The 27,806-nt window shown below is 40.5% G+C and overlaps 1 protein-coding gene across 3 annotated transcripts; it reads left to right on the top strand.

The window, feature by feature from the left end:
- The first annotated feature begins 2,616 nt into the window (after positions 1-2,616).
- On the top strand, positions 2,617-25,190 carry CSTF2 (cleavage stimulation factor subunit 2). 3 transcript variants are annotated; one of them, XM_040630090.1, is made up of 16 exons: positions 2,617-2,733; positions 3,818-3,896; positions 4,230-4,399; positions 5,103-5,239; positions 5,712-5,831; positions 5,947-6,084; positions 7,383-7,506; positions 12,274-12,336; positions 14,692-14,751; positions 14,932-15,018; positions 15,398-15,539; positions 16,351-16,526; positions 17,103-17,410; positions 20,682-20,792; positions 21,739-21,864; positions 24,981-25,190. In XM_040630090.1, the coding sequence occupies exons 1-15, from the start codon at positions 2,676-2,678 to the stop codon at positions 21,859-21,861; spliced, it is 1,896 nt and encodes a 631-aa protein (XP_040486024.1). In that variant the 5' UTR covers positions 2,617-2,675; the 3' UTR covers positions 21,862-21,864; positions 24,981-25,190. The 3 variants fall into 3 exon arrangements, with proteins under 3 accessions (XP_040486024.1, XP_040486035.1, XP_040486043.1); XM_040630101.1 differs by lacking the exon at positions 14,932-15,018; XM_040630109.1 differs by lacking the exons at positions 14,692-14,751; positions 14,932-15,018.
- Positions 25,191-27,806: the final 2,616 nt, after the last annotated feature.

Below are 27,806 nucleotides of genomic sequence, written 5' to 3'. Positions count from 1 at the left end.
CCAGCCATGTTCACCCAGCAGCACACTGTTGGAGTTTAAGTGTGGCACAGTGATATCCACCTTGGTTTTGCTAAACGCTGGATTCCACTTGTCACTGCAACAATCTCCCAGAGTTCTGGTTCTGAAACAGAACAAGCCCCCCAAAAGATGCGTTTTAGGCAAGGCTGACTGGATTCTACAGAAAAAACTCAGAGACTTCCTCCTCTTACCTAGTCTTCCCCAATGCTTGGTTTGGAAGCAGTCCCCATTCAGCAGCAAGAAGTCACCATGCCATTGCCGAGAATAAGGAAAATCTTCCTCCAATTCAGCTGACCAACTAACTCCCTGGCCAGCAACCAAGCAATGTATCTCATAAGGCAGCCCTTGAGCAGGGGAACAATCAGGAACCTTCTGGATTCTAGGAAACAAATATAGGAAATGTATTCATTGAGAATGAATTGAGAAAAAATAATTAGAAAAGAAATAAAAAATGAGGAGTGCCTGGGTGGCTCAGTCAGTTAAGCATCTGCCTTCGGCTCAGGTCATGATCCCAGGGTCCTGGGATTGAGCCCCACATCAGGCTCCCTGCTCAGCAGGGAGCCTGCTTCTCTCTCTCCCTCTGCCCACGCTCTTTCACTCACTCTCTCTCAAATAAATAAGATCTTTTAAAAAACGAAAATGCTAAAATCAAAAGACCAGAATGACCAGCTTTGATGGACTGCACAATTCTCTATGCTGTAGCCTCAGAGCTGAACTCTCAAATACAGAAAGTATAAATATTACTGCAGAACAGGTGTGATAATGCAGTAGTGCAAAACTTAGGAATGATGTTTCCTTTCTGGAAAGCAAGCCAATTGGAACCTACATCCAGATACTGACCAGGATCTGTGTTGGCACTCAGGTGCTCTCTGAGAGCCCCAAGTTTCCTTAGCTATTACAGGAGCTGCTCATTGAGAATTTCTCCTAACATGGGTAATGATACATTGCCATCTGGAATCTTTTTCATGCAGTGATGTATGTCCAGGAGTTGCTGCCTTTGCAGATATTCCCTGGAGACCAATGAGGGATTTTATTCCATGGCTCTGAAGAACTTTAAATGTAGATCAAACATGAAGTAGTACTTACCCCAGCCTTGGAAGTTTGACCTTCTATGGCCAAGTCTCTGTGCCTTCACAATCTTGAGTGTCTTTGCTTGCTTCACTTATACCTTATCCAAGAGTCTTAGTATCATCAACAAGACTAAATGAGAATTCGGGACTTTTCCACAAAACTTACTGCCAATGCCCCACAAATCTTGACTGTGGTTTCCCAAATTCTTTGATTCTCCACCATGCACCCTTTCTCTTCTGAGCAAATCCCCCAAATAACACTTATTCTAAATATAGTCCCATTTGTGTAGAAATGCATCTTTCCTAGTTTTCCCCCACCTCTTCATACTGCACCTATATTGTTGTGTTAACTGAGGTTCAGTCATAACACCTACCACAGCATCAGACGCCCTACCTTCTGTCTTCATTTTGTTATAACCTATAGGCTAAAGATATGTATCACCCCAAGAGTGTTGCAGTGAAGGAAAAGACTCAGGGACAACAGGCACTGAGGCAGGAGTCACCAGCACAGGGCCTATAAATGAAACTCAAATATACAAAAGCAAAAGCTTAGGAAACATCCTCTGCACACACCTCCTCTTTTATAACCAGTAGAGCAGGGTTGGTTGATGAAGTGAGAGACCAACAATCCATTCTCTACACATGATTGATGACAGCGCAACAAGCCCCTGGTTATAGGTGCCTCAACCTATTCTTGGGTGGTTCGTTGTTATGAGCCACCGACCCAGGATCACCAAGTCATAGATACTCTAAGTTCTTTTCCAAAAATGGTAATAAAATGTTGAGTCATTCCTATTCCCTCAGTTATACTGGGAGGCAATAACTACAGCAGTTAAACATTCAGTCTCCGAGCCAAGGCAATCTGAGTTCAAATCATGCGTTAGCCGCTTATTGAGCACCGGCAGTCAAGGATCTTTTCCGATACCCTGCTAGCCTACGCCCTCCGCCACCTCGCTCCCTCACCACCACCAAACACATGGAGCCCAGGTGCTACGCAAAAGCAGACAGGGGTCTGTTCTCCCTTTACCTCCCCATCTCCTCAGCTATGGCGACGCCTTGAATTTGAGCGCTCCTCATTCTCTCATATCCTAGACTGCCGCGACTCTCCTCATATTGCTCGGTACACTCCAGCTTTTATAAAGTAACAGGCACGCAGCTGAGGCGGGACCAAGCACCTCCCTTGGGCGGAACTAAAGTAAGGGCCAAGTTTGTTAGCAAATGACTTCCCTGTTACCATGGTAAAGCGGCTGCCGCCATCTTTATTGTGGCCGATGATTCCTCGTGTTGGTCTAAGAAAAAATGAATAATAAGGAATTCTACAGACTAAAATCCTGCAAGTTAGTCTGGGACCGCACAAGCCTACGTCGGAACGGAGTTCTCTTCCCACCGCAGCCCAGCCCGGAGTGGTTAGCTCTCGGGAACCGAGCACGCGCCGGCTGCTAACGGAATGACGCGAGGAGACGGGCCAAGTGTACGCCCCGCCCAGGTGCTTCCGGCTTACGCGCCGTACGGAAGCGTGTTTGGCGCAGAGCTCACGCGCCGTACGGAAGTGTGCTCTGGCGCACCGGAAGCTGCCGGAAGAGAGCGATGGCGGGTTTGACGGTGAGAGACCCTGCGGTGGATCGTTCTCTGCGTTCGGTGTTCGGTGAGAGCAATTCGTGGAGCCAAGCATCGGGGAGGGACAGAAAGAGACAGGGAGCTGCAGGGAATGCCCCCTGCACCTCATGAATTGCTGCAGGAGCTGGTGGGTCGGGCTTGCGGCTCTACCTGCCTATCCTGTGGGGCGGCCAGTCTAGTGGACTCGCGGGCAAAGTGATGCTCCCTTCCCTTGAGGTCTCACAGCCTTTCCATGATGTGGCTGAGGAAGTTCAGCTTCTGTGCCTTTCTCCTTTCATGAGCTTCAATTATCGTCTGCAATCGAGGGCGCATGGCAACTGTCCCGTACTACTTCTCACTCCCTATCCCAGAATACAGATTTTATGCTGAGTGTATAGAACCCTGTGTCCACTTCCCGCCTTCTCATAAGGACTTTCATACTCTGCTTTTTACGGTAACATTTTAGTTCGATACTGGTAGCGGCCACCTGGAGTCTTAAAGTGGATTGTGAATGAATGAATGAACAAATGATTAAGATCTCGTCGAAGAAATTTTAAAGAGGATCAAGTCTATTCTGAGTAATCTTTTCAGATGAAATAAGTTTTTTTTAAGTACGTGTGGTGATTTTAAAGCACCTTTTGGAAAGGACATAACAAAACAGTTTAGAATAATTTTTAAACGTCCTCCACTACATTCATGGTTATTCTTTGAGTGTTTGTGTATGTGTAGAAATACGGACATAATGTGCCAGTTTTTAAAATACCAAATATATTGGTATTTTTAGTAGTTATCGATAAGACTTACAGATCTTCAGATAAATACCAATGCCAAAGTATTTATTTTCACCGAAGTTAAGAAAAATCATAACACTTGTCAGATAGGTCTGAGAACTGATATTTAGAAGTGCCTATACCTTTTATATTTAGTCTTAGTGGTTTATTTGTTTTGTAATTTAAGTCAGCAGACAAGATTGAAATGTTGTCTGAAATACCATGGAACTGGGATTGTAGGAACACTATTTTGAGGTAGTTGTTACATTTTCAATTATATAAGTACTGATTCTGTTTACTTTCTCACAAGGGAAGTAGGTTACAAACTCAGAATTTTAATATGTTTTCTATTTTCTTCCATAGTGGGGAACATTCCATATGAGGCTACCGAAGAGCAGTTAAAGGACATCTTTTCTGAGGTTGGACCTGTTGTTAGTTTCAGGTGAGATTCTCCTTTGACTACTTGGGGTTTTCTTTAAAATCACAAATTTGGCCCTTAGCAATAATAGCAAGGTTTTTACTGGTGACTTTTCATATGCATCCTTCTGTTTGTAACAGCTTTATTCAGGTATAATTCACATACCACATAATTCACATTTATTTTTACTAAAAGATACATTTTTTTCATTTAAAAATGTTTAAAAAAGTATTTTAGTGAAGCAGTCGGTGATAAAGTTATTTGTCTTACAGTGGACCAAATTAGAACATGGCCATGTTAGCAGGAATGCTATATGTGTATAACATTTGTGCCTGATACTTGGTTCTGCTCTCCCAGGTTGGTATATGATAGGGAGACAGGAAAGCCAAAGGGTTATGGCTTCTGTGAATACCAGGACCAAGAGACAGCACTTAGTGCCATGCGAAACCTGAATGGGCGTGAATTCAGTGGGAGAGCACTTCGAGTGGACAATGCTGCCAGTGAAAAGAACAAAGAAGAGCTGAAGAGTGAGTATAAACCTGATTGTATGCAACATGAATTAGTAAAGATGTAACAATGAAGATTTTTCCATTTGTGATATGTTTTAGCACCTGCTGAAATGGATAGCCACGTAGATTGACCCACTTGAGGCGCCTGCATTAGGGAAGTGTATATCTTTGAGAAACAAGGTAAAGTTGACTTTAGAAGTCCTTCAGTTGCGAAGGAGTTGATTTATAGTTGAAGATGAATTCAGGCTCACCAAGCCATTAGTTGCGCTATGTCATTAGTTTACCACTGCTGTAACTGTTTGTCAGAGCTGTCATTGGTGGGATTACCAAGGCATTTCTGGATAATTTCAGTTCCCAGACATAACAGAGGTAACAGATCAGGAATTCCATTTTGTAATTAGCATCTTTTTCTATTATTTTGCTTCTGTTGTTTCACTTCTGAAATGACTTATCAAAGGAAATCAATATGTCTCATCCCTAATTTAGGTTAACGTTGTCCACCTATGTGATCCTAGTCCCAGCTTTCTTCTGAGAGCAGAAAATACACTCTTTCGCTTTCCTCTACAGAAATAAGAGACTTGCAAATCACTTACTTCTCAGTTCCAGAGAATTTAAAGTTATAACGGGTCCTGGAAAGAAAGCAGCTCTGGAAAGTACATACTTGAACTGATTTAGCTCATAATTTTGCCTATTTAACTTTTTGTACTTTCTTCCCGATCAGGCCTTGGCACTGGTGCCCCTGTCATTGAGTCACCTTATGGAGAGACCATCAGTCCTGAGGATGCCCCTGAGTCCATTAGCAAAGCAGTTGCCAGTCTTCCACCAGAGCAGATGTTTGAGCTGATGAAACAAATGAAGGTGGGAGGAGGCATTAGGTTAAGAGCAAATCAAATCACATCAAATTTTCAAGGAGTTCATTGATCAAGTGAATGGAAATAATTCCCTGAGCTCAAATATAAGGTGTGCCTGTTGACCACCATTTCTCGCACCTTCGATATGCCATATGTGCACAGCGTATTTTACATTTCGTGCAAAGAGCTTTCCATTTTTTGTACACAAACACAACTATACAATCTGGCTTTTTATGGCCCATAGATATCAGATGTAGATATTCAAATGTGGCTTTTCTCCTAAATGGTGGTATTACAGTATTTGAAATGCCTCTTCCTTCTCTTGTCTGTCATGACCAAAATTTTGTATGCTATGCAAAAACCAATGATAGCTTAAAAAGCTTCTTGAGTATTATATTTCTCAGATGAGAATGGCTCTAAATCACTATTAATTTCTAAGTACTAAGTGAACCTGATGATGAATCTGTTTATCTTCTCAGCTCTGTGTCCAGAATAGTCCCCAGGAAGCACGGAACATGTTGCTTCAGAACCCTCAGCTGGCTTATGCGTTGCTACAAGCACAGGTAGTGATGAGAATTGTGGATCCAGAGATTGCCCTGGTGAGTGTTTCTTATTCTTTTATAGAAACGCCACGGTAAACCTTGAGTGGGGTAGGAACTTCCTGATAGCTTTGTTAAACAGACAGCTCACAGATTTGTCTTTTCGTTTTTTTAGAAAATTCTGCATCGCCAGACAAATATCCCAACGCTGATTGCAGGCAATCCTCAGCCAGTTCACAGTGCTGGGCCTGGCTCAGGATCCACTGTGTCAATGAACCAGCAGAATCCTCAGGCCCCTCAGGCCCAGTCTTTGGTAGGGCTTTATCTCTTAACATTTCTTTTACCTGTTTTGAATGCCGTTTTCATGTGAGGAAAATATACTGAAAGAAGAACAGTCAGAAGCTGAAGATGATAATTTCAGTTCCCAAACATAAAAGCAATTTTCAGTTTGCAGAGTACATGGCATCCGAATGAATATAGATTTGGTGCCAAGTTTTTGAAACAAAGAGATCCTTCCTGTTTGTCCTTTTATATAGGCTAACTTGGTGTTTATGTGCATGTGTGGTACTATGGTTGGCACTTTGTTATTCTATCTCCATTGTCTCATTGAGTACTTACAGCAATTGTATGAGGTTGGCACTCTTACTATCTCCTTACCAGTGGAAAAAAGTAAAGCTTGCTTGCCAAGCATGACACAAAACTGAAGCCATAAGAAATCAATACATTTGAAAACTGAAAATTTCTGTATAGAGAAAAAGAAATAAAACCCAAAGACAAATGACAAATTGGGAAAAAGTATTTGCCACACACATGATGGACAACAGGCTGATTAAGAGTCCTTAGTCATGATCAAGAATGTTTATTGCCACATGATAATAATGAAACATTGAAACATCCTAAATATACATCAGTGGAAGAATGGGGAAAATGTGGTATATTTATCTGGTGAAATACTCTATAACAGTTAAATAAATTACACAGGTCACCATGAATGACTTTCAAAAACCTAACTCCATATAGTAGTAAAGAGGAACTAGGATGCATGGTATTAACACAGATAACTCAAAAGTTACAAAAGTGAAAATAAGTGAATGTGGAAGCCTTCCCAAAGTATGGGATATATGTGTTTGCACATATCCCAAAAATGTGTTGAATGAGTTGCAAATAATGTTTAGTGCGTAATGATTTACATACAATTTCAAAACGTCTGTAAAAATTCTTAAGTGGTTGTCTTAAGAGAGGGACACAGGACACAATTGGGGAAGACTATAGGGAAGATTTCAAATATATACATTTATTTCTTAAACTGTATGTTTATTTTATTTTCTTAACAATTTATATATCTGGAATTTTTCATAATAAAAGTGTTCAACCTCAAGATAAGGTAAATGTAAACAGAAAGAACAGTAATCTGCCATTTTTTATCATTCCAACTGGAAGAGGTAAACAACTTGAAGTCAGCCGTAGGTGCCACAATATAGCCTCACAACACAGATCAGACTTGTCAGTCTCTGCTTTTAGACATGGTCCAACTTAATTGTGTTCTGTATAACCAGGCTCATCATGTGTATTGTCCAGAGATGTATACATACTGTTTTTCCCTTTGGTCAGGGTGGAATGCATGTCAATGGTGCACCTCCTCTGATGCAAGCTTCTATGCAAGCTGGAGTTCCAGCACCAGGGCAGATACCAGCGGCTGTGACGGGACCTGGTCCTGGTTCCTTGGCTCCTGGAGGTATGTTTCACTTAGTCTCCACCATTTTGGTATTTTGCTAAAGTTTTGTTGTAGCAAATGGTATAATGTTGCCAAATTATTATGTGGTAATGAGATCTCGATATAAAATTAATATACAGCTAGGAAGCATATATCCTGGGTGGAGGAAATAGTTGATCTCATATAGAGAAAGCAGGGAAAAGGACCACAAAATGGAAAAGTACAGTAGAACTTCCAAATTAACAAGGGGGAAATGAAAGCCAACAAAGCCAGCAAATAGAGGGAAAAGGAAACAACATTGTGAATTAAGTAATAATAAACATAATGTAAGGAGGAGGGAATAAAATCTCATATGGTCGTTATTCTGTTAAATGTGAATGGACTGAATTTTCCCACTAAAAGCCAGACTTAGATTAGGTTAAAAAGCACATTAAAAAAAACACACAAAATACATAGTCACATTTGTTATTATATTCAACAGATATGAAATTGCATTTCGTTAAATATAATCAGACCACACAACAAAAGGAAAAAAGAGTTTTTAAAACTGTGTATTTTGATTGAAAGTATATATATATAGGAATTATTGAGTATTGCTATTATGCTTGTAGCTTTTTGTCATTCAACAATCATAACTAAAAAACTCATGAGAATAGTGATTCCCTATATGAAACTCCTGTATGAACACATGATATAATATTTAAAGTTTTTTATGCAACATATTTGCCTCTTGTTAATTTATCTAATCTGGGTTAGATTGACTACAACACTACTCAGAGCATAACTGAACCTAAATTGTTCTGTTTTGTAGAGAAACTGGTCTACAGAACTAAGTTGACAAGGAATAGAGGAAGGAATTTTAAAATAAATTTCAGCAAACTCATGATTTTCGTTTATCTATAGAGTAAATATCTTTAAATAAAAGAAATGGATTCTGTATTTTATACATTTTTGAGTTACAGGTGCCTAACTTACCTTAAAATATCACAGGTTGAAATGTGGCCCTACTATACGAGTATGCAACCCATGACATAGGCAGCTCATAACGTGAGTTGAAAACCACCCAAAGTCTTCTGTATCCTGTTCAGTGACACAAGTGCCCTGCTCATGCACTTGGATGTCACAGGAGTATCAAATTGCTATAAAAGTTTCTAAGTGTCTGCTCTCCATTTCTGTACTTACATTGTCATGAATTGTTAACATACAGTGCGTGGATCAGCATTGTCTGCACCATACTTTGAGTACCTTTGTACTAATAGACAAAAAGTAAGTAAAGGCATTGAGGAATAAAGTAGTGGAAGCAATAACCATGATTTATTATGGGAGGTTTATGTCTTTTGACTAGAGAGCACACTTTTGCCCCCAAATGACCATGAACAGTTAAAAAAAAAAAAAACCAAGAAAAACAAAACACACACACACAAAAAAAAATATGTACTTGGCCACAAAATAAAAACAAGTTTAAAAGGTAGCGATTTTACAGGCCATATTCTCTTATTATAAGCCAATAAAATGAAAAATAACTAAAAGGTGATGAAAATAAATTTTACTTGGAAAAATAAGGAACATACACTAGGTAATCCTTGAATTAAAGAGAAAATAAAAGGGAGATTTATAAATCATCTAAAAGACAACAAAAAGTAGTGTACTTTATACAAAAAAGTATGGGAAATAGTGAAGGCAGTACTTAAAATGAATATCTTCAAATGCCTGTGTTATTAAAGAATAAAGGAATTCTACTAGTTTTAAAGAATTAGGAAAATAATTTTTTTAAAGAAACAAGATACCAAAAAGAGGAAATTAATAAATATAGAAGTTGAAAGTAAGTATGAAAGGAACTTAAATTACTGGATTTTCAAGTGGTATTTTTTGTGAGTTTGTAGCATTTCTATTTCTGAAGTTATAAAAACATCACTCATATTTTTGAAATACCCTGTACAAAACTCATTGACAGTTGGTGAGAAGGGGAAACAGCCTAGTAGAAAAGTAGGCAAAGAAAATGAGTAGGCACTTCATAGAATAGCTAAATTGTGGAAGGAGCCGAGATGCCCTTCAACAGATGACTGGATTAAGAAGCTGTGGTCCATATATACAATGGAATATTACTCAGCCATCAGAAAGAACGATTACCCAACATTTGCAGCAACATGGACGGGACTGGAGGAGATGATGCTAAGTGAAATAACTCAAGCAGAGAAAGACAATTATCATATGGTTTCATTCATTTGTGGAACATAAGACAGCAGGGAGATCGGTAGGAGAAGGAAGGGAAGAATGAAGCGGGGAGTAAACAGAAGGGGGAATGAACCATGAGAGACTATGGACTCTGGGAAACAAACTGAGAGCTTCAGAGGGGAGGGGGGTGGGGGACTGGGATAGGCCGGTGATGGGTATTAAGGAGGGCACGTATCGCATGGAGCACTGGGTGTTATATGCAAACAATGAATCATGGAACACTACATCAAAAACTAATGATGTACTGTATGGTGACTAACATAACATAATAAAAAAAATATTATTAAAAAAAACTACCTAATGAAAGAAAAAAAAAGCAAATCCAAATGGCAACAAAAGCAAATGCATTTGTAGTCATGGGATTGCAAGTTAAAATACGAGATTTCACTTTACTTATACCCATCAGACTAGCAAAATTTCAAAGAGAGATGACACTATTGGTGGGGAAAGTGGTATCATAAATTGCCAGTGGACACATGAAGTGTTTTAGCCTTTTAAGAAAGTAGTCTCACGTTTAAAATTCATGTACACTTTGATCCACCAATTCCACTTCTGGGAAGCTAGCCCATACAAATAAAAGTGCCATCACGTGATAGTGTATAATATGAAAAATTTTGCCTGTTGAGTCCTTCTGCCACTGCTTTCCTCAGATCCTAAGTCTTTGTATTGTTTTAGTGAATGGTCTGAATAAGTCATAGAGTGGTTGGTGGTTAGAAGAGACCTTTGAAATTATTTAGACCTGTGGTTCTCAAACTTTAATGTACATTAGAATCACCTGATTAGCTTATTAAAGCGCAGATGTTGGTCCCCTCTGCCAGACTTTGTAATTCAGGATTGGCTGGAGGACAGGGGCCCATCGGTGGCTCAGAAGGGGCGACGGGGAAAACTAGAAGAGCACATGTGCCCATTCGAGGCCTGAAGAGTCTGTGACGGTGAGGCTCGGACATATGCATAGGCATATGTTAACTTTATCAAATCACTTGTTCAAAATCACAGTTACTTAGTAGTAGGGGTGGGGCTACCACAGGTTCAGGTTCTTAATCCATGCTCTTCAGTGCCTGGCATATTAAACGGAGTAAGAGAATATGATGGGGGCCGCCTGGGTGGCTCAGTCGGTTAAGCATCTGCCTTCAGCTCAGGTCATGATTTCAGGGTCCTGGGATCAAGCCTCGTGAGCCCCACATGGGGCTCCCTGCTCAGCAGGGAGTCTGTTTTGCCCTCTCCCTCTGCCCCTCCCCACCGTTCGTGCATGTTGACTCTCTCTCAAATAAAATTTTTTAAAAAGAGAATATGGTGCGTAGTTGATCTTTTAGTTAAGTATTAATGAACTGCAAACAGCTCAGCTTGTCTTTTCTCCCTACTTACAGCATAGCATGTATATTTCTTTTGAGGAGAAGAGAATTATTGCTATATAGAAAGGACGAGACAAGGACTTGTGGTACATAATTATTCTTTGTATAGCAGTCCTCCTGTCCCAACTGGTTAGGGTAGAGCAGTGGTTCTCAACCCTGTTAGACCCTGGGGCCTCTTTTCATAACATATTTTGCAGTGATTTTTTTTTTACTATCCTGAAATGAAATGCACAGATGTAACCTATTTAACGTGATTTCCCAAAAAAAATATAATGCCCTAACTATAATATAAAGGAGAAGTAAAAGGAAATTAACCTATAATAAAAAATATTTTTAATGCGCAAGTGTTCAGGCACAACTACACAAGAAACCAAAAGGTAGCAGTCAGATGCTTGCACCTATACCATCAGTGTAAAAGCTACAGATGCAGACAAATACAGGTATGTTTTTTTGGCAACTCGAATACCAGAGGGACTGTTGATACTAGTGTTGTGATCTTCTCAAATGGTGAAAACTTTTGGTAAAGTTCTTAACAAAACAAAATGCAGTACCTGTAATTGACTCACTAATTGTATTTCTGGAAGATTGAGTATATATGTGTACAGATGTAAATAGGGAAAAGAGCTTTTTTTTTTTTTTTCCAAATACGGCAGACTTAGGTTCTAAGTTCAGCTGACTGTAAACAGGTCTTCATTTGTGTTAACGTTCACCAAGACATTTGAAAATTTTGCAAGACAAGATACTTCTGGATTTTGGAGGACTACCTCAGACATTGCAGGGCATCTAGTATCCCCGTTGGCTTCTGGTTAACTGCCAGCCATGCCCCATAAATCTTTTCACGACTAAAACCCACATATTTACAAAATACCCTGGGAACAGTCTTGCCTCCTCTGGGAGGAGTTAATGTGGGCAAGTGCCGTTGTTCTCCTATATCACACAGAACTGCCAAGGTTTTAGTAACCAGGGAGATTAAGTATTCTCATTTAACTCACTTTTCTGTCACTGAAGCCTAGAGTTTACTAACAAACTTTACCTTCTGTATAACTGCATTGTTTAGTGGTAGTTATGATCTTTCTTTGTAGTTTCTGTCTGTGCAGAAGTAGGGGAGGCAGAAGAAGGAAATTTGTTAACTCAGCCACTGTCCTAATTTTTTCTCCACTGTCCTAATTTGTGTTTTTCTTTCCTTCCCTTTATCTTCTAGGAGGAATGCAAGCTCAGGTTGGAATGCCAGGAAGTGGACCAGTGTCCATTGAGCGGGGACAAGGTAAATAAATCTTAATATCTGATTAATGTGGACTGGACTCGGACATTTTGTATATCTGCATTGTCTTAGTATGGCAGCCACTAACCAACCACATGTGGCTATTTGAATATTAAATTAATTGAAATTAGGTAGAACTTAAAATTCAGTTCCTCATTCACATTAGCCACATTCCAAGTGCTAAGTGGCCACATCCATGGTTATGGCACCACATACTAAGTATGGCAGATACAGAATATTTCCCTCATTGCAGAATATTCTGTCGGACAGCACTAGTCTAGACTTTCCATCTAGTGACTCAGAGCCTAGCTCTACAAGAATCAATAAAGCAAATGGATCCTTTGTTTCTATTTAATGTGTATCACCTTTTCATAATAGTCTAATGATACTGCTGACATGTTCTCTCTCACTCTGTGGATATCTGTTGACCAAGTAAGGAATTTTAATAATGAGCCTGTAACATGTAGAAGCCTAAATCTAAACCACAGAGAAAACTGGGAGGGGATCAAAGGTCTGTGAAGCCTACTTGGTAAGGGTATGTTGTACTGTGGCAGTAACACTGGATACCACAGCAACAGCCACTCCAGAATCTCCAAATTATTTCCCTCTGTTGCTGGAGTTTGAAGAAACAGAAAATGCAGTGGTTTGGTTGAAAACAACATTAAGAGGAGAGAGAGTGAGAATACCGAAGGAACTAACAATAAAACTGAGCACATAATATAGGCCAGGCAGTTTAATTTTCATAAACAACTATGTGAGTTAGGGGGCAACACCCTCAGTATTCAGGTAAAGAGATGGAAGCTCAGAGTTTTAAGTTACTTATTCAAGGGCCCGTGGTAAGTAAATACTGTTGAGTGACGTGGAAAGGACTTGGGGCAGTCATCTCTTCAGCTAGCAAGTGGCAGAGCAAGATTCTGAAGTCTCTGACTAAAATCTTCCTCTTTCCAAAAATCCACACTGCCTCTATTAACTTCCAAAAACACTCTTCAGTGTCTTCTGTTCTTAATTCATTCTGTCATCGTGATGAGAAAGAACTCTTCTGGGCAGCACAGAGAAGCTGAAGTTACTTCTTAGCACATGGCCTACAAGTAAAACCCATTGTTCAAAAGCAAAATATTAAGATAGAGGCCTATGTACTATATTCCTCGTCTACGGTTTGTCCATTAGGGTTGGTTGCAGAAGTGACAGACCTGATCATCTGGTCAGATGGTTGGCAGTGGGATAGGCTCTTGACCAAATGCCTCCTCTAAGCAGCCTGTGCTTTTGTGCTGTTGTGCCCCCATGCCCTTGACCACTCTTAGTAGATCGTGTGTGTACCCAGAGTATTTCTGCATTAGGGAGAAGGCATTGGGGTTCCAGTCATATTTTTCTTCTTCCCAAGCAAGCCATCAATCAACCAAACTTTAGCTGTTTAATATATACTTCCACAAGACCTCTTCTTTCCTGCTCTAGTTCTCTTCTCCTCTCTGGGTCAAAAGTGAGCAGAGGGAAATGACTTGAGTTTTGAAGGTATATCAGGGGTGTCTTCTCGAAGAGAGAAAGTGAGATGAGTTTTCTTTTATAGTTTTTGTTCAGTACCCAACAGAGGAAGCAAGGATCTTTGCACTTGTACCCAGCTTTCTTTCTTTTCCTGGAATCCGTGCTTCTTACACACATTTGTAATGGTGAAAGGAGACAGAGTAGTTTAAGAAGACACTTCTTGCCTTCTGCCACCTCTGTGGTGTTGGCACCCTTGTCATCTCATTAGTCTTTGTCTGCTGTTGTCATGGTGTCTGGTTGTTACCGGAGGCTCGTAGTGGCAGAGTATTTTTTGAGGGGCAGTATTCTCTTTCTTTGTCTAAAGGTCATTCGCTGCATTTTCTGTAGAAATTTTTGTGCTTTAAAATGTGGCAGAAATAGTACAGTGCACTTCTGTTATGGGCCTCTTCAGAATAAATCTTGCCTTCCAGATTCAGTATAATCTCTTTCATGTTTTGCTTATGAAAATATGTTTATGTTTTTTACCTAACTAGAGATTCAGAACTATACTTTTTGTATTTTGTTTCTTTTCTTGTAATGGTATAAGGAGATTTAGGTGGACTCATAGTAGCAGAAGTGAAAATTGAAAGTGGCTGAGTAACATCAGTGGCCTACCTGTTTCCCCTGAGGAGGCAGTCTCATCACAGCAGAACAGCTTCAGATCCCAGAGAAGCGACTATAGTTTAGGAAGATTTTGTAGCCTGGGGCAGGCTCCTAAACTCTTGGCTTTTTAACTTACATGTGTAAATCTCCAGTGTCTGTACGTGTATGATCCTGTGTGTGCGTGCAAGCTATTTTAAGTGTCTGCTCTTTCTCCTTTTGAACTTACTGCTCACCTAGGAACCCTACAGCACTCGCCCGTGGGACCCGCCGGGCCTGCATCAATTGAGCGAGTTCAAGGTACCCATTGTATCTGCGGGTTTCCTTTTGCTTGTGGTGTTCAGGGTGGGACGTTGAGAGGACAAGGGCTGCTTGGCAGTCATCCTCACGTTCGGAACCCAGAAGGGTAGTGTTTTGGGCTTTTGTTTTTAAATTTTTTCCTGTTGGGGCCACAAGCCTAAGATTGACCTCTTCACACAGGGCAGAGAACATGGATGATATGGGCATCTGTCCGAGGCTGTACTCCCTCCCTACTGGTGTCAGGAGGCTTGGATGGAATAGCAGTCTGTAAGGAGACAGCAGGTTCTTGCAGAGCCATGGCAGTGTTCACATATGCCAAGACCCTACCTCTCTTTTTGTGACTCTGGTCCTTGAACTAAGATTGATTATAAGGAAAACCAGGAACATAAGTTTCTTCCGGTTGCAGTGCTAGTCCTTGGCAGGTTGCTCCCCATTTTGCTCTTTATGTAATTCCATCCATACCTCTGACATGGCACAGATTCTGCCTACACCCTGCTTCTGTTCTTGAGCTGCAAGAGGAGTCTGCTGTGGTGAGGTTTCACCCGCTCTCAGGTGTCTGAATTATGTTGTCAGTGGTATATAGAGTCATTTCTTGTTTCCTTATGTGTCCTTCACAACAGTAACTCCCGGTTTGTTTCCCTGTCAGTGCCAATGCAGGACCCCAGAGCAGCTATGCAGCGTGGGCCCTTGCCTGCCAACGTCCCAACTCCTCGAGGTCTGTTAGGAGACGCTCCAAATGACCCGCGTGGAGGCACTTTACTTTCTGTAACTGGAGAGGTAGAGCCTAGGTAAGCACTAACGTAGAAAGGAAAAGGCTGGGGGAATCAGAATTTTCCCTTGCTCCAAGAACACCGTGTTTCTATACCTGTTTGCCTGCTTCAGCAGATAAATAAATATTCATGGCCACTGTCCAAGACTAAGGAAGCACTTCTTCTTGGACAGAACTATGTCTGTTGAGTATGTCATTTTGAATGACCCATGGCTACCTGAGTCATCTTTAGAAATCGGAAATTCTAGCGCCTATCTAAACAGGAAAAACTGTTGCTTATCGATAGTGGCAATATCAGTAGTAGCAATAATAATAAGATAATGATGGTTGATATTAATGGAGATCATGCCTCCTCTGTGCTGTACTTCACTTAGATCATCTCATTAAATCCACACAACCCTGTGAGATTGATACTAATATCAGTCCTGTTTTACAGCTGAAGAAACCGGGGCATAGAGAAGTTAAGTATATGTGCCCAAGATTACACAGCTAAATAAGTGATAAAGCCAAGATTTGAACCCATACAGTAACCCACGTTCTTAAGCCCTGTCCCTGTACTACATACTCGTTCTGTACAATGGATATCCATTACCTCCTCCTTAATTATGAGTGCCCTGAGTATATATGAATTTCTAGAATATGTGCCTTTATATCTCCGTAGCTTTTTTTGGGGGGGGGGGTTCTGTTTGGTGTTCATTCTCTTAGCATTTGTAGACTGATGTTTGCATCAGTGCTTTGATTTTTTTTTTTTTTACTTACTGATCTTCTGGTTGACACTTCTTTTGTTGTTTTGTTCTGTTTTAAAATATAACATTTTTCTCCATCCCTAGAGGTTACCTGGGACCACCTCATCAGGGTCCACCCATGCACCATGTCCCTGGCCATGACAGCCGTGGCCCACCCCCACATGAGATGAGGGGAGGGCCCTTAGCTGAGCCCAGGCCTCTAATGGCAGAGCCAAGAGGTCCCATGCTAGATCAAAGGGGTCCACCCTTGGATGGCAGAGGTAAGGGGGAGACCACGTCACAAGGCTGACTGGTAGTTGTGGACTGATAATAAACCCAGCTATCTTAGGTTCTAATCTGGGATAAAGAAGGCTGGGGCAATGGGGTTGGCAGACATTTTTAAGATTTATCTGCAAACCTGTAAAACTGGGAAGGAGAAAGTGGTCTCACGTACAGTTGACCGTTGAACAACATGTTTGAACTGTGCAGGTCCACTTATACATAGTTTTTTTTTATAAATGTACTGCAGTACTATAAATAGTATTTTCTTTCTTAACGACTTTTTTAATGTTCTCATTTCTCTAGCTTACTTTATTGTAAGAATGCAGAACATATTACATATAACATACAAAACATGTGTCAGTCAACTGTTTATGTTATTGGTAAGGCTTCCAGTCAGCACTAGGCTATTAGTAGTTAAGCTTTGGGGGAGTGCTCCAACCCTTGCCTTGTTCAAGGGTCACCTGTAGTTGGGGGGAGACGTGACTGGAGGAATAGATTTCTTTCTTTGATCATTGGTTCTTTTTGCAGTAAAGATGAGTAGCTACACAATGGTTTTCTTACAACTTTCTTTATAGGCGGAAGAGATCCCCGAGGCATAGATGCACGAGGGATGGAGGCACGAGCCATGGAGGCTAGAGCATTAGATGCCAGAGGATTGGAGGCCCGTGCAATGGAAGCCCGAGCGATGGAGGCCCGCGCGATGGAGGCCCGTGCGATGGAAGCCCGCGCGATGGAGGCCCGCGCAATGGAAGTCAGAGGGATAGAAGCCAGAAGTATGGATACAAGGGGCCCAGTCCCTGGCCCTAGAGGCCCTATGCCTAGTGGAATCCAGGGTCCCAGTCCAATTAACATGGGAGCAGTTGGCCCCCAGGGATCCAGACAGGTACGTGCAATACTCACTTCTTCTACATGAAATCTTGATCTATTCAGGAATTGACCATTGAGCCTATGACTGTTTTCTGATTCGGGCTATTTCTCAGCTTGCTAGAACAGGAAGATTAGAAACTCCCTTCTAGTTTCTCTGACCCTTAAGGTGGTTATTTTCTTGCCACCAGGATTGTAGCAACCTTGTCCCACAATTTAAGGAGTGCTTCCATTCAGAGCAGAGCCCCTGCAGATTTAGGAGACAGAGTGTATCACTAGAATCTAGGCATGGATAATTTGAAAAACCTCCCCCAAGTGATTCTAATGTACAACCGTAAGAACTGCATTAGAGCATATGGGAGAGCTATTAGTAGTCATTTCAGTAATCTTGGGTTTGCAGCAGCCTATTTGAGTTTACTTTCATCACATAGCCTAAGTGAACAGTGGAATATGAAAGGCAGTTTTTACTAACATTCACCTTAAAACCTGTGGAACTGAATTCTTATCTCTTCTTTCTCCTTATTTGGCTCTCTCTAGCTATGTGTATATGGTGATCTGTGATCGTCTCTGTGTTGTCATCTCCTCCCTCTTCACACACAATTGGTTGTGGGGAGGTGGTATGTGTGTCTCTTCCCTGAATTTTTATGTGCTAGCACCTTCGTCTCCCTTTTGCGCCTCCTTCCTCTATGTACTTCTTCTGCTTCTCTTCCCTCTTCCATATGTTTATGTGTCTTGCTCCCGTGTGTGTGTGTGTGTGTGTGTGTGTGTGTGTGTGTGTGTGAGAGAGAGAAAGAGAGAGGGAGAGGGAGAGAGAGGGAGAGTGTCACTGGAATGGAACGTGTCAGTCATCCAATTCTCTCATTTTATAGGTTTGGAAACAGATCCAAGAATTCAGGTGACTTGTCCAAATTCACACAACTAAAAAGTGACAGAGCAAGGAATAGAACCCACTGTTTTTTTCACTGTACTACTCAGTCCTATTATCTGTACATCATGTATGTGTATATGTGTGTCTACCTCCCCCTCTTTAATAGGAAGTACGAATATGTTGTTTTCTGGTATGTGTAAAAGAAAACTATTCTCTCTTTTTTTCAAATTGTGCTTTTTAAAATGTGTCTGTGGGCCTTGGTGTTTATTCTGCCCTCTAGGATCAGTAGCCTTATAATAAAAATGGTTTTTATGCTTTTATTCAGTCAGTCAACAAATATCTATTGAGCACCTACTGTGTGCCAGAGAGAGCTCTAGGTACTGAGGATATAGCAGTGTGAACAAAACAAAGTCCCTGCCCCTGCAGAGCTTGCATTCTAGCTGGGGAGACTGACAACAAATAACTACATGATGTCCTTATAGAATTCTGTCAGTAGTTTTGTGGAGAAAGACATTAAAAATAATGGTTGGAAGACCATTGCTGGATAATGTCTTGCTGTTTTGTCTCTGCTAGCGCTTGTACTCATTACTCTAATATAAGATCTCTATAGTTTTCCTTAGTAGATTGTATAAAGCATATTAGATCTGAGTGAAAAAAATAAAAATTTTATCTTCAAACCTTTTTTATGTTGTTTAAATTAATATGTTCACTCATATATAAGAGATAGTGAGAACCTTGCTTCATCCCCTGTATCTGTCTCCCCTGTGACCCCCAGCCCCTATAGATCATAGCTTTTATTCAATTTTTGATGTATCTTTCTAACAAAGCATATATTATAAAAAAATGTGTCTATATTTCCTTTCTTTCACTGTTCTGTGCCTTTTTTTAACTTTACAGTATATCCCTAATTCATAATTTTAAATCAGATTTTAAAAATAATTTCAGTTCACCTTGTTGGAAACTTGTTAGTTAAAAGGCTTACTAGGGTGATGATATGACTTGTCCAAACAGGGACATGTTTGTGACTGAGAGTGCTGTTAAATAGTTACTCTGGGGCAAAAGCATAAACTGGGACTATGTTAGGCAAACCTGGACGTGTGGTCACCTATATTGTGACTTGTCTAGAGTGACTTGACTAGAACAGTCACTCCTGGAAACTTTAAATGGCCATTATTGAATGGTTAGCTCATGATATAATACCTCAAATTAGTATTAACTGTGAAGCTTCGAAAATATTATTCTCCTAGATGTTTCAGATCTGTAACATAACATTAAGGTTCAGACCGGTCTCTGGATTCAGTATTGATAAAGAACAGAAAGTGATAATGAAGTGTATTATGCTTCCTTCCCTCCTTAAACAAGATAATGAAAAATGATTTTAACCATTTTTGATTACTCAGGGTCATCATTGAATGTGCCTATTATTGTATATGCTCTAGTAGAAAGTATAGTTATTTCCTGTTTGGTTTCTGGTCTCCTTCACCATCAGGCTGTCACCTGGCTCTTCACATTGCTGTCATGGTATCTCCTCCTAACAGTGTATCCACATTTCTTTTTGTGCTTTGCTGCTTCTAATCTGCTGGGGAAGCAGGTAACATGTTTGTTCACAATTTGTGTTTCATAAGAGTACCTAAACTCTGGGTGAATGCTTGAGTGTGAACATAACAACATGGGGACATTTAACAGTTATTCTCGGTGCTCTGAGGCCTTTTCTTTGGGTTCTGATAGTCTTCCCAAAGATCAAACTCACCGAAGATCTTAAATAAGTATGATAAAACTGCATTTTGTTCTCTTAACTTGGGTCAGTCCTATTTCTTGGTCTGTATTTAGCAGAAAGCATCTGCTGCATATTCTCTCTGGAAAGTTATAAAAAGCAAATGTTGGGCTAATAGCAGTCTTTCCCCCAGAGGCCTTCCCATCTCCTTTCTGCCTCTGCCATTACGATCATCTCTGCCTTACTTGTGGGATAGGGCCCTTTGGGGCGAACTGCCTATGTCTGATTCAACTAGAGGTAGGCGGTATCTCTGTGGATGTAGCTTCCCCAGTGGACCAGCATACATTATCTCTAGAATCTGCTGGCTTTCATTTCTGTTTCTACTGAGCACTAGTTTCTAGGATGCTCTCAGTTTTCTCTGTGCTTATGCGGCTGGGTTTTGCTTGATTTGATGGTACCTGACTGTGCTGTGTGATATTTGTTGATGATGCTGGAGCTGCTGTAAGCAAATGTGTCTAACTCACTAGTTGATCTCTTGCTAAAGCCTGCCTTCTGCGGTTGCTGACTTTAAGAAATGATCTTCAGAGTCATTAATTTGCTTTTTTTACCCGATCCATAATCAGATCATATCTTTCACATTGCTATTATTGGGTTCTGAATACTGTATGAGAAGTTCTGAAAACTCCTCCTCTCTCTTTGTGCACATAGGTCCCAGTCATGCAGGGAGCAGGCATGCAAGGAGCAAGTATTCAAGGTGGAGGTCAGCCTGGGGGCTTTAGTCCTGGCCAGAACCAAGTTACCCCACAGGACCATGAGAAGGTACGTAATACTGTCTGACTGTCTCCGTAGGCACACATCTTTTGGATTCCTCTTTTCAGTTATGATGTGGAGGTCCTGGGTCTTTGGAGTTCCTTTGGAAGTGGTGTTTAGTCTTAACAACTTTTAATGATCTTGTTATCTGAAAATCTGTGGGCCTGGTCTTAAGATTCTTAGATGGATTTGTAATGGCAGCTTATCTTACATTTCAGACTCATCAGCCAATAATGGTTTTTTCTGCAGGCCAGGTTGACCTGAAAATCTAAGTCCCTTTTTCCCCTCCCCTTTCTGCTTTATCCCTAAAAACAATAGCAGATTCCCCATGAGTATGTCTGTTTCTATATTTGACCGTCATGGGGAGCTAGAGTCATGGAAAAACTAAAACTCGTGAGAGAGAGAAAAAGAGACTTTCAGAAGGATTAAAGGGATGCCTGGGTGGCTCAGTTGGTTAAATGGTTAAGCGGCTAAGCCTCTGCCTTCGGCTCAGGGTCCTGCTGGGATCAAGCGTCAGCTTTGGGCTCCCTGCTCAGCGGTGAGCCTGCTCCTTCCTCTGCCTCTGCCCCCTCTTCCCAAGCTCATGCTATCACGCACGCTCCTGCTCTCTCTCTCTCAAATAAATAAAATAAAAAATTTTTAAAACAGGATTAAAAACTGAAGACTTCCCAGGGTTCATAGATAGCATGTTAGTCTGCAAGAACTTTGGGTTCATGCAGGTGTCTGTCTGATTTGAGTCTCCTAATCTTCGGTATTATTGTACTTGAGCTTTTCATTGTGCCTTTTCTCACCAGTCAGTTTTGGTTTGGTTTGGGGTGGGGTGGGGTGGAGTGGGGTGGGTTTTTTTTGCCTGCAGTATTCTATGTGTGAAATATCCTTCCTTTCTGGGCAGAAGCTGGTGGTGTTTTTTTAGCTGCCATCGTTAAAACTCACTCCGTTCTTTTTCTCTTTACAGGCTGCTTTGATCATGCAGGTTCTTCAGCTGACTGCAGACCAGATCGCCATGCTGCCTCCTGAGCAGAGGCAGAGTATCCTGATCTTAAAGGAACAAATACAGAAATCCACTGGCGCGCCTTGAAAGGTGAGCAGACCTAACCTGCCTAAGTCGGACAAACTCTTTGTGCATTTGGGGTATTAGATACTTTCAGCCTTAACCAACAACGCTCTCCTGATCTAAAGACTGTCCGAGGCCCGCACTCCTCTTGGCTAGACTCTTCACCCTTCGTTAGGTCGTCTCCTGTCAGGATAGGGGAAGGCAGCAGGATATCTATTCGGTTGTTGAGTTGGTTGTAATCTTTCTTAACCTTTCTTTCCGAATGGCAAAAGTAACATGATCACTTTTACAAATTTAATCAAATACAGAAATGGAGAAAGGTCCGAGTCGGAAGCTGTGCTTCCTTAAGCTCCTTCCCCGGACAACTTCTAAATGTAGTTTCGTGTGTATCCTTCCAGGATCAGTTGTGTCATTTTGTGTCCCATCAAAATGAAGAAAATACAAAGCATTTCAATAAAAAAATGTATAAATATTTTGGTTTCCAGTATTTATTTACTATTGACTGTTTTGGTGTTAAACTGTTAGAGCACATGTTTCAGGGTAGTGATCGTCCACCATCACCATCAGTCCCTTCACATATTAGAGGTTGCTGTACACTGCTGCCCTTTTTTCTTCCTTATCTGTCAGATAAAACGGATCATAATCATGGAATCATCTGATTCCATGTACTGGCATTTCTTTTAAAAACTGTTTTCCCCAACATCTTGTATTTCGTAAATAATTATTTTCTTGGGCCTGGGTGGCTCAGTCAGTTAAGTGTCTGCCTTCAGCTCAGGTCATGATCTCAGGGTCCCAGGACTGAGCCCTGCATTGGGCTCCCTGCTCTGTGGGGAGTCTGCTTCTCCCCTGCCTCTGCTTCTCCCCTTGCTTGTGCATGCGCGCGCGCTCTCTCTCATTCTCTCTCTGTCAAATAAATAATCTTTTAAAAAATAAATAGTTGTTGGGGCGCCTGGGTGGCACAGCGGTTGGGCGTCTGCCTTCGGCTCAGGGCGTGATCCCGGCGTTATGGGATCGAGCCCCACATCAGGCTCCTCTGCTAAGAGCCTGCTTCTTCCTCTCCCACTCCCCCTGCTTGTGTTCCCTCTCTCGCTGGCTGTCTAAAATAAATAAATAAATAAATAAATAGTTGTTTTCTTTTTTTCTCTAAAGAGTTTTTTTAGTTTTTAGTACTCTCTGTACCCAGCTTGGGCTCTAACTTACAATGCTGAGATCAAGAGTCATATGCTCTACCAACTGAGCCAGCCAGGCACCCCACTAATTCTGTTTTCTAAAACAGCTTAAAATTCACATTGTCCCAGCATCAGGTGGAAAATCACATTTTGAATTTCTACTTGTTACCCCATCTATATTATAATTTCTATCCATATATTATCATATAATAGTGAACTCATTTATACTAATTAGCAGTCTTTACCAAGTATATTGTGGTTTTTTTTTTTTAAAGATTTTATTTTATTTATTCGACAGAGAGAGAGACAGCCAGCGAGAGAGGGAACACAAGCAGGGGGAGTGGGAGAGGAAGAAGCAGGCTCATAGCAGAGGAGCCTGACGTGGGGCTCGATCCCACAACGCCGGGATCACGCCCTGAGCCGAAGGCAGACGCCCAACTGCTGTGCCACCCAGGCGCCCCCAAGTATATTGTGTTTTAATCCACATTTGCAATGTCATTAAAACATCCAGACTGGAAACATGCAACATGCATCATATCTGTACTTAGACTTTATTTTTTTAATAATTATTTTTTTTTATTTGACAGAGAGAGGGAGAGAGCACAAGCAGGTGGAGCTGCAGACAGAGGGAGAGGGAAAAGCAGGCTCCCCCGCTGAGCAGAAAACCTGACATGAGGCTCAATCCCAGGACCCTGGGATCATGACCTGAGTGGAAGGCAGGCACTTAACCAACTGAACCACCCAGGCCCCCTTGTATTTAGACTTTAAATGACTAACTATAATGTGAAGCTGTTACAGATGGATAGCTAGCTAGACTTTTGGTATGACCAGTACTTTAACTTTTTAATCCAGATACCTGAGGCATTTTTTTTTTAGTAAAAGCATAGGCTAGCTATTATATTCAGAGGAATAGATTAAACACTATTCCCCTTTTTTACAAAATTTTTCTAATTCATTTATGTCAGAGAAGGCATTCCCTACAATATGGGGAAATTACTGGTTTTGGATAGTAGAGACAGAAATGTTTCTGAAACTTCTTTCATTACATATTCTAGCTTATAAGATATTTCAAAGCCTTGCACATACACCACAGGGCAAGGAGTTTTGTTTGTTTTACATTTTATTTTGAGATAATTATAAATTCACAGAAGGTTGGAAAAATAGTGCAGAGAGCCTCGTGTATCCTTCCCCCAACTTCCCCCAGCGATAACATCTTCAGAAGCTATTGTGCAATACCTTTTTGGTTTGTAGTACAAAACCAAGAAACTGACATTGGTACATTACTGTTAACTAGACTACAGACCTTATTCCATTTTCACCATTTTTTAAAACCTTCATTCCTGTGTGTGTGCGCATGTGTGTGTGAGAGAGAAAGTGTGTGAGATGTGCTGTGTGCATGTAGTTCTATACAGTTTCACATGGGCAAGGTTTTAGTGTATATTTGCTATTGTGCACACTATGGCCAAAATGTTGGCTCTCCGTCCATCTTACACCTTGCTAGTTGTAATCCATTTCTGCGATCACTTGTGACAGGCTTCTGTACTGTTACATCAATGGTTCTCAACCAGAGGCAGTTTTGCTCCCTGTAAGACATTTGGAAATGTCTGGAGACATTGTTCATTGTCACAACTTTAAGGAATATGGTATACTACTGGCATTCATTGCGTAGAGACCAGAGATGCTTCTAAACATCCTATAATCATAGGATTTCCTGCCTCTCCCCCCGCCCCCCACCCCGGCATAACAAAGAATTCTCTGTCTTCAATTGTCAGTGGTGCTGAGGTTGAGAAACCCTGCTGTAAGAGGTGATTACTTTGGGGATCCTGGAGGCAGACACCTTAGGAATCGCTCCCTGGTGATTTGCTCTTTTGCATAGCCTCCCTCCCCCACTTTGAAATTTTTTTTTTTCCTGATGTTTGGGAAAGAGAATTTTGTCTCCATTTCTAATGGCTTTCTCCCAACTTTTCCTTACAGGTTTTCCCAAAAATACCTGGCAACAAATCGGGAAATTAATTCCATAACTTTGTTGAAATGTTACAAAAAGATGACTTCTGCATCCTAACCCTTGAATGAGTCAAACTGGTGCCAGGTGGAGGATTCCCATCACCTCTCAGAACAAAATCAGTTCATTCTGTTGTCTTAGTTTGTATATTTTCTGTGACTTGAAATAAACTTTGAACACAATTTTAGTATACTGCAAATTGATATACACGACCTTTTTGCTTTTAAAAAGCTGAACACCAAGGGTGAAACCTTAGATGTGTTTTCAACCCTTACCGCAGTATTGTACTTTAATGTTCTATTGCCATAGTTCTGTTTTTCCTTTAAGTTAACCACTTATTCTTCTTGGTGGTATTTGAGAATTTCTCAGAAGCAATGTTTTCTGGAACTTAGTTTTTGCTTTGTTTGCTTCCAGCAGGAATAATAAGATTTGCCCTTTGAGAACTTGCTAGAACTTCTGAGTTTACTGGGAGAAAATAGCCCCTGCTTAGAGCTATTAAATGGTCAGAAGGCCAACAAAGCAAAGAGCGTAGCAGAGCAGTGTATTTAGTTTAGAAAAATCCAATGATCAAAATGCGCTTTTTTTTTTTATCAATAGCAGGTTTATTCACATGCATAGCTCAGAGCTAAGACAAAAATGTTGTATTGGCACTGGATCGAGTGTGTCAGCAACACAAGAGACTGTTAATATTTACCTGTCTGTTCTAAAACTCTTCAGTCTCTCGGTAGTCAACCTTAAAGGTTAAAGAAGCCACTAACTTTTCACATGTTCAAGATGAAGTAAAAACTATATAGAAATCAAAGGAACAAAATACGTTTCATTCTGCCTTCCTACAGCCTTCCCCCATAACCAAATTTATTCTGAGAAATTAAAACCTAGAAAACCCTAAAACTTTTACATTCTTCTCATTTATTTTAAGTGGACCAAATGCAGATCACAAGCAGTCAGATTGCCCAATAGGCCTGCCCCTGCCTGCTTCCTCGCAGATAGACGTGACAATAATTAGTGCCACTCGCTCTAACCTATGGCCCCTCCTGCCTAGTATTCTCTCTCTCATAGTGGCATTAAGGAGGAACATGATTTCTCTCCCATCAGGCCAACCTCAAGAGGTTAAGAGATGCCTTAATAATTAGTAAAGTTCCACTGGAACTATTCTTTGAGCCTATTTATATTCTCAGAATCCTACCCTCTGGGTGAGGATTATGGTCAAGTGAATTAAAAGCCTGCCATAGGCTTAGAGAATGTAATAGCATATTGCTTACATGTCAAGCAAAGAATGCAATGATAATCAACTTTATGAGAGACATTGAAATTGAGGGATTTTCTATTCTGATATGTAAACATTTACTACGACAAAATTTTACTGAATAAGCTACTTCATTATTACAACCTAGGAAGAAAAACTTGCTCAAAACAGCTGAGGAAGTTTCTGGGTATCCTGCTCATCCCCAGTTCAGGCTTGGATGTTGATTTTCCATAGGATTTATTGTTATCATTACCTTTTCTGCCCACTTCCATGAATATTCTGGGCCTTAACATGTTGATTTTAGCGGCAGTCGTATCTTGAAGTATCAATATAGTTAGACATGAAACCGAGAGTGAAGCCTTTCACATTAGGAATCCATTATGTAAGTTTCAAGGAACACTAAGATTCCGAACCAAAGTCAATGAAGATCGAATTTTATGGTCAGCAGTTGTCTAAGAGGAACCACGTCATCCAGGTTCCATTGTGCATTTTCCTAAAGCCTTATTAAATTTAATTTAGATTATTGAAACAGAAAATCAGCAACAGCAGGGATATTCCAATCTATTCCTATGGAAATATCCATGACTATGTTTTCCTGATGTCCAGTTAATAAATGAATCACAATTAGCTACCATGAGTTCAGTACACCTTTGTTTTGTTCAGACTAGTTACTGAAAATGGATCTTACTAATCCTTCAAATCATATAGGTTTTTGGATAATTAGAAACAATATTTACTCATTTTTGGTCACTTAATGGTAGAGAAATAGGTGCTATAATGCTAATTTAGTAGAAACATTCTTACAAGTCTATTAATAAAGTTGATTTGTCTTTGGGCACAATAAAGTATGGGGTTTTTTCCCTCTCTTTTAAGCCCCCCCCCCAAGTCTTTGCTTCTGCTGATCACTGTGACTACTAACACCCCAGAGCCAGGTGGGAGGGAGAAATAAAAAGCATTTTGATAGAAGAAAAGACATTTTGCTTATGTCATTAGGTGAATGATTCCTTAATAAATAGGGAAGAGCCCAAAAAATGGTATCAAAGTTTTAAATTATCTTTTTTAAAAACGAAATGTTCATAAACCCCCTTAGTAAAAATGGCGATAAAGAGCCCCTGTTGACTAAGTCATCTTAAGATGGAATTCAAATTTTTGCAATTATTTCCAACAGAACAATGTAAGCTAATGACAATATATCTGACTTTCAATTATAATTTCAATTATAATTAGCATAGTTCCAAGATTTTCTTTCCCAAATGGAGAGCCTAGATTAAGTAATAAAAGATTCATTAAGCAAAGAGGAAAATCCTTCATTTCTTGACAAGCAAAAATAAGTAAAGCAGAAATTGCTATTCACACTGGATAAGACCATGTTTAAAATAACAGTAAGAATGTACATAGTGTTATATAGGGATGGGGTTCTTGGTGATTTTATGTTCATTGTTTTATTATTTATGCTTATTATTATGTTTTGTCATTAATTCTTCAATAAATTTTTTATTTTAAAAAAAATCACCCTATTTACAAATCTTCTTTGAAGGTGAGAGGGAGGGGA

This window comes from Ursus maritimus, assembly GCF_017311325.1.
Source record: "Ursus maritimus isolate PB19 chromosome X unlocalized genomic scaffold, ASM1731132v1 scaffold_X1, whole genome shotgun sequence".
In the NCBI taxonomy this organism is placed as follows: domain Eukaryota; kingdom Metazoa; phylum Chordata; class Mammalia; order Carnivora; family Ursidae; genus Ursus; species Ursus maritimus.
The sequence above is the reverse complement of the archived record's forward strand: the minus strand, read 5'-3'. Positions and strand labels throughout refer to the sequence as shown.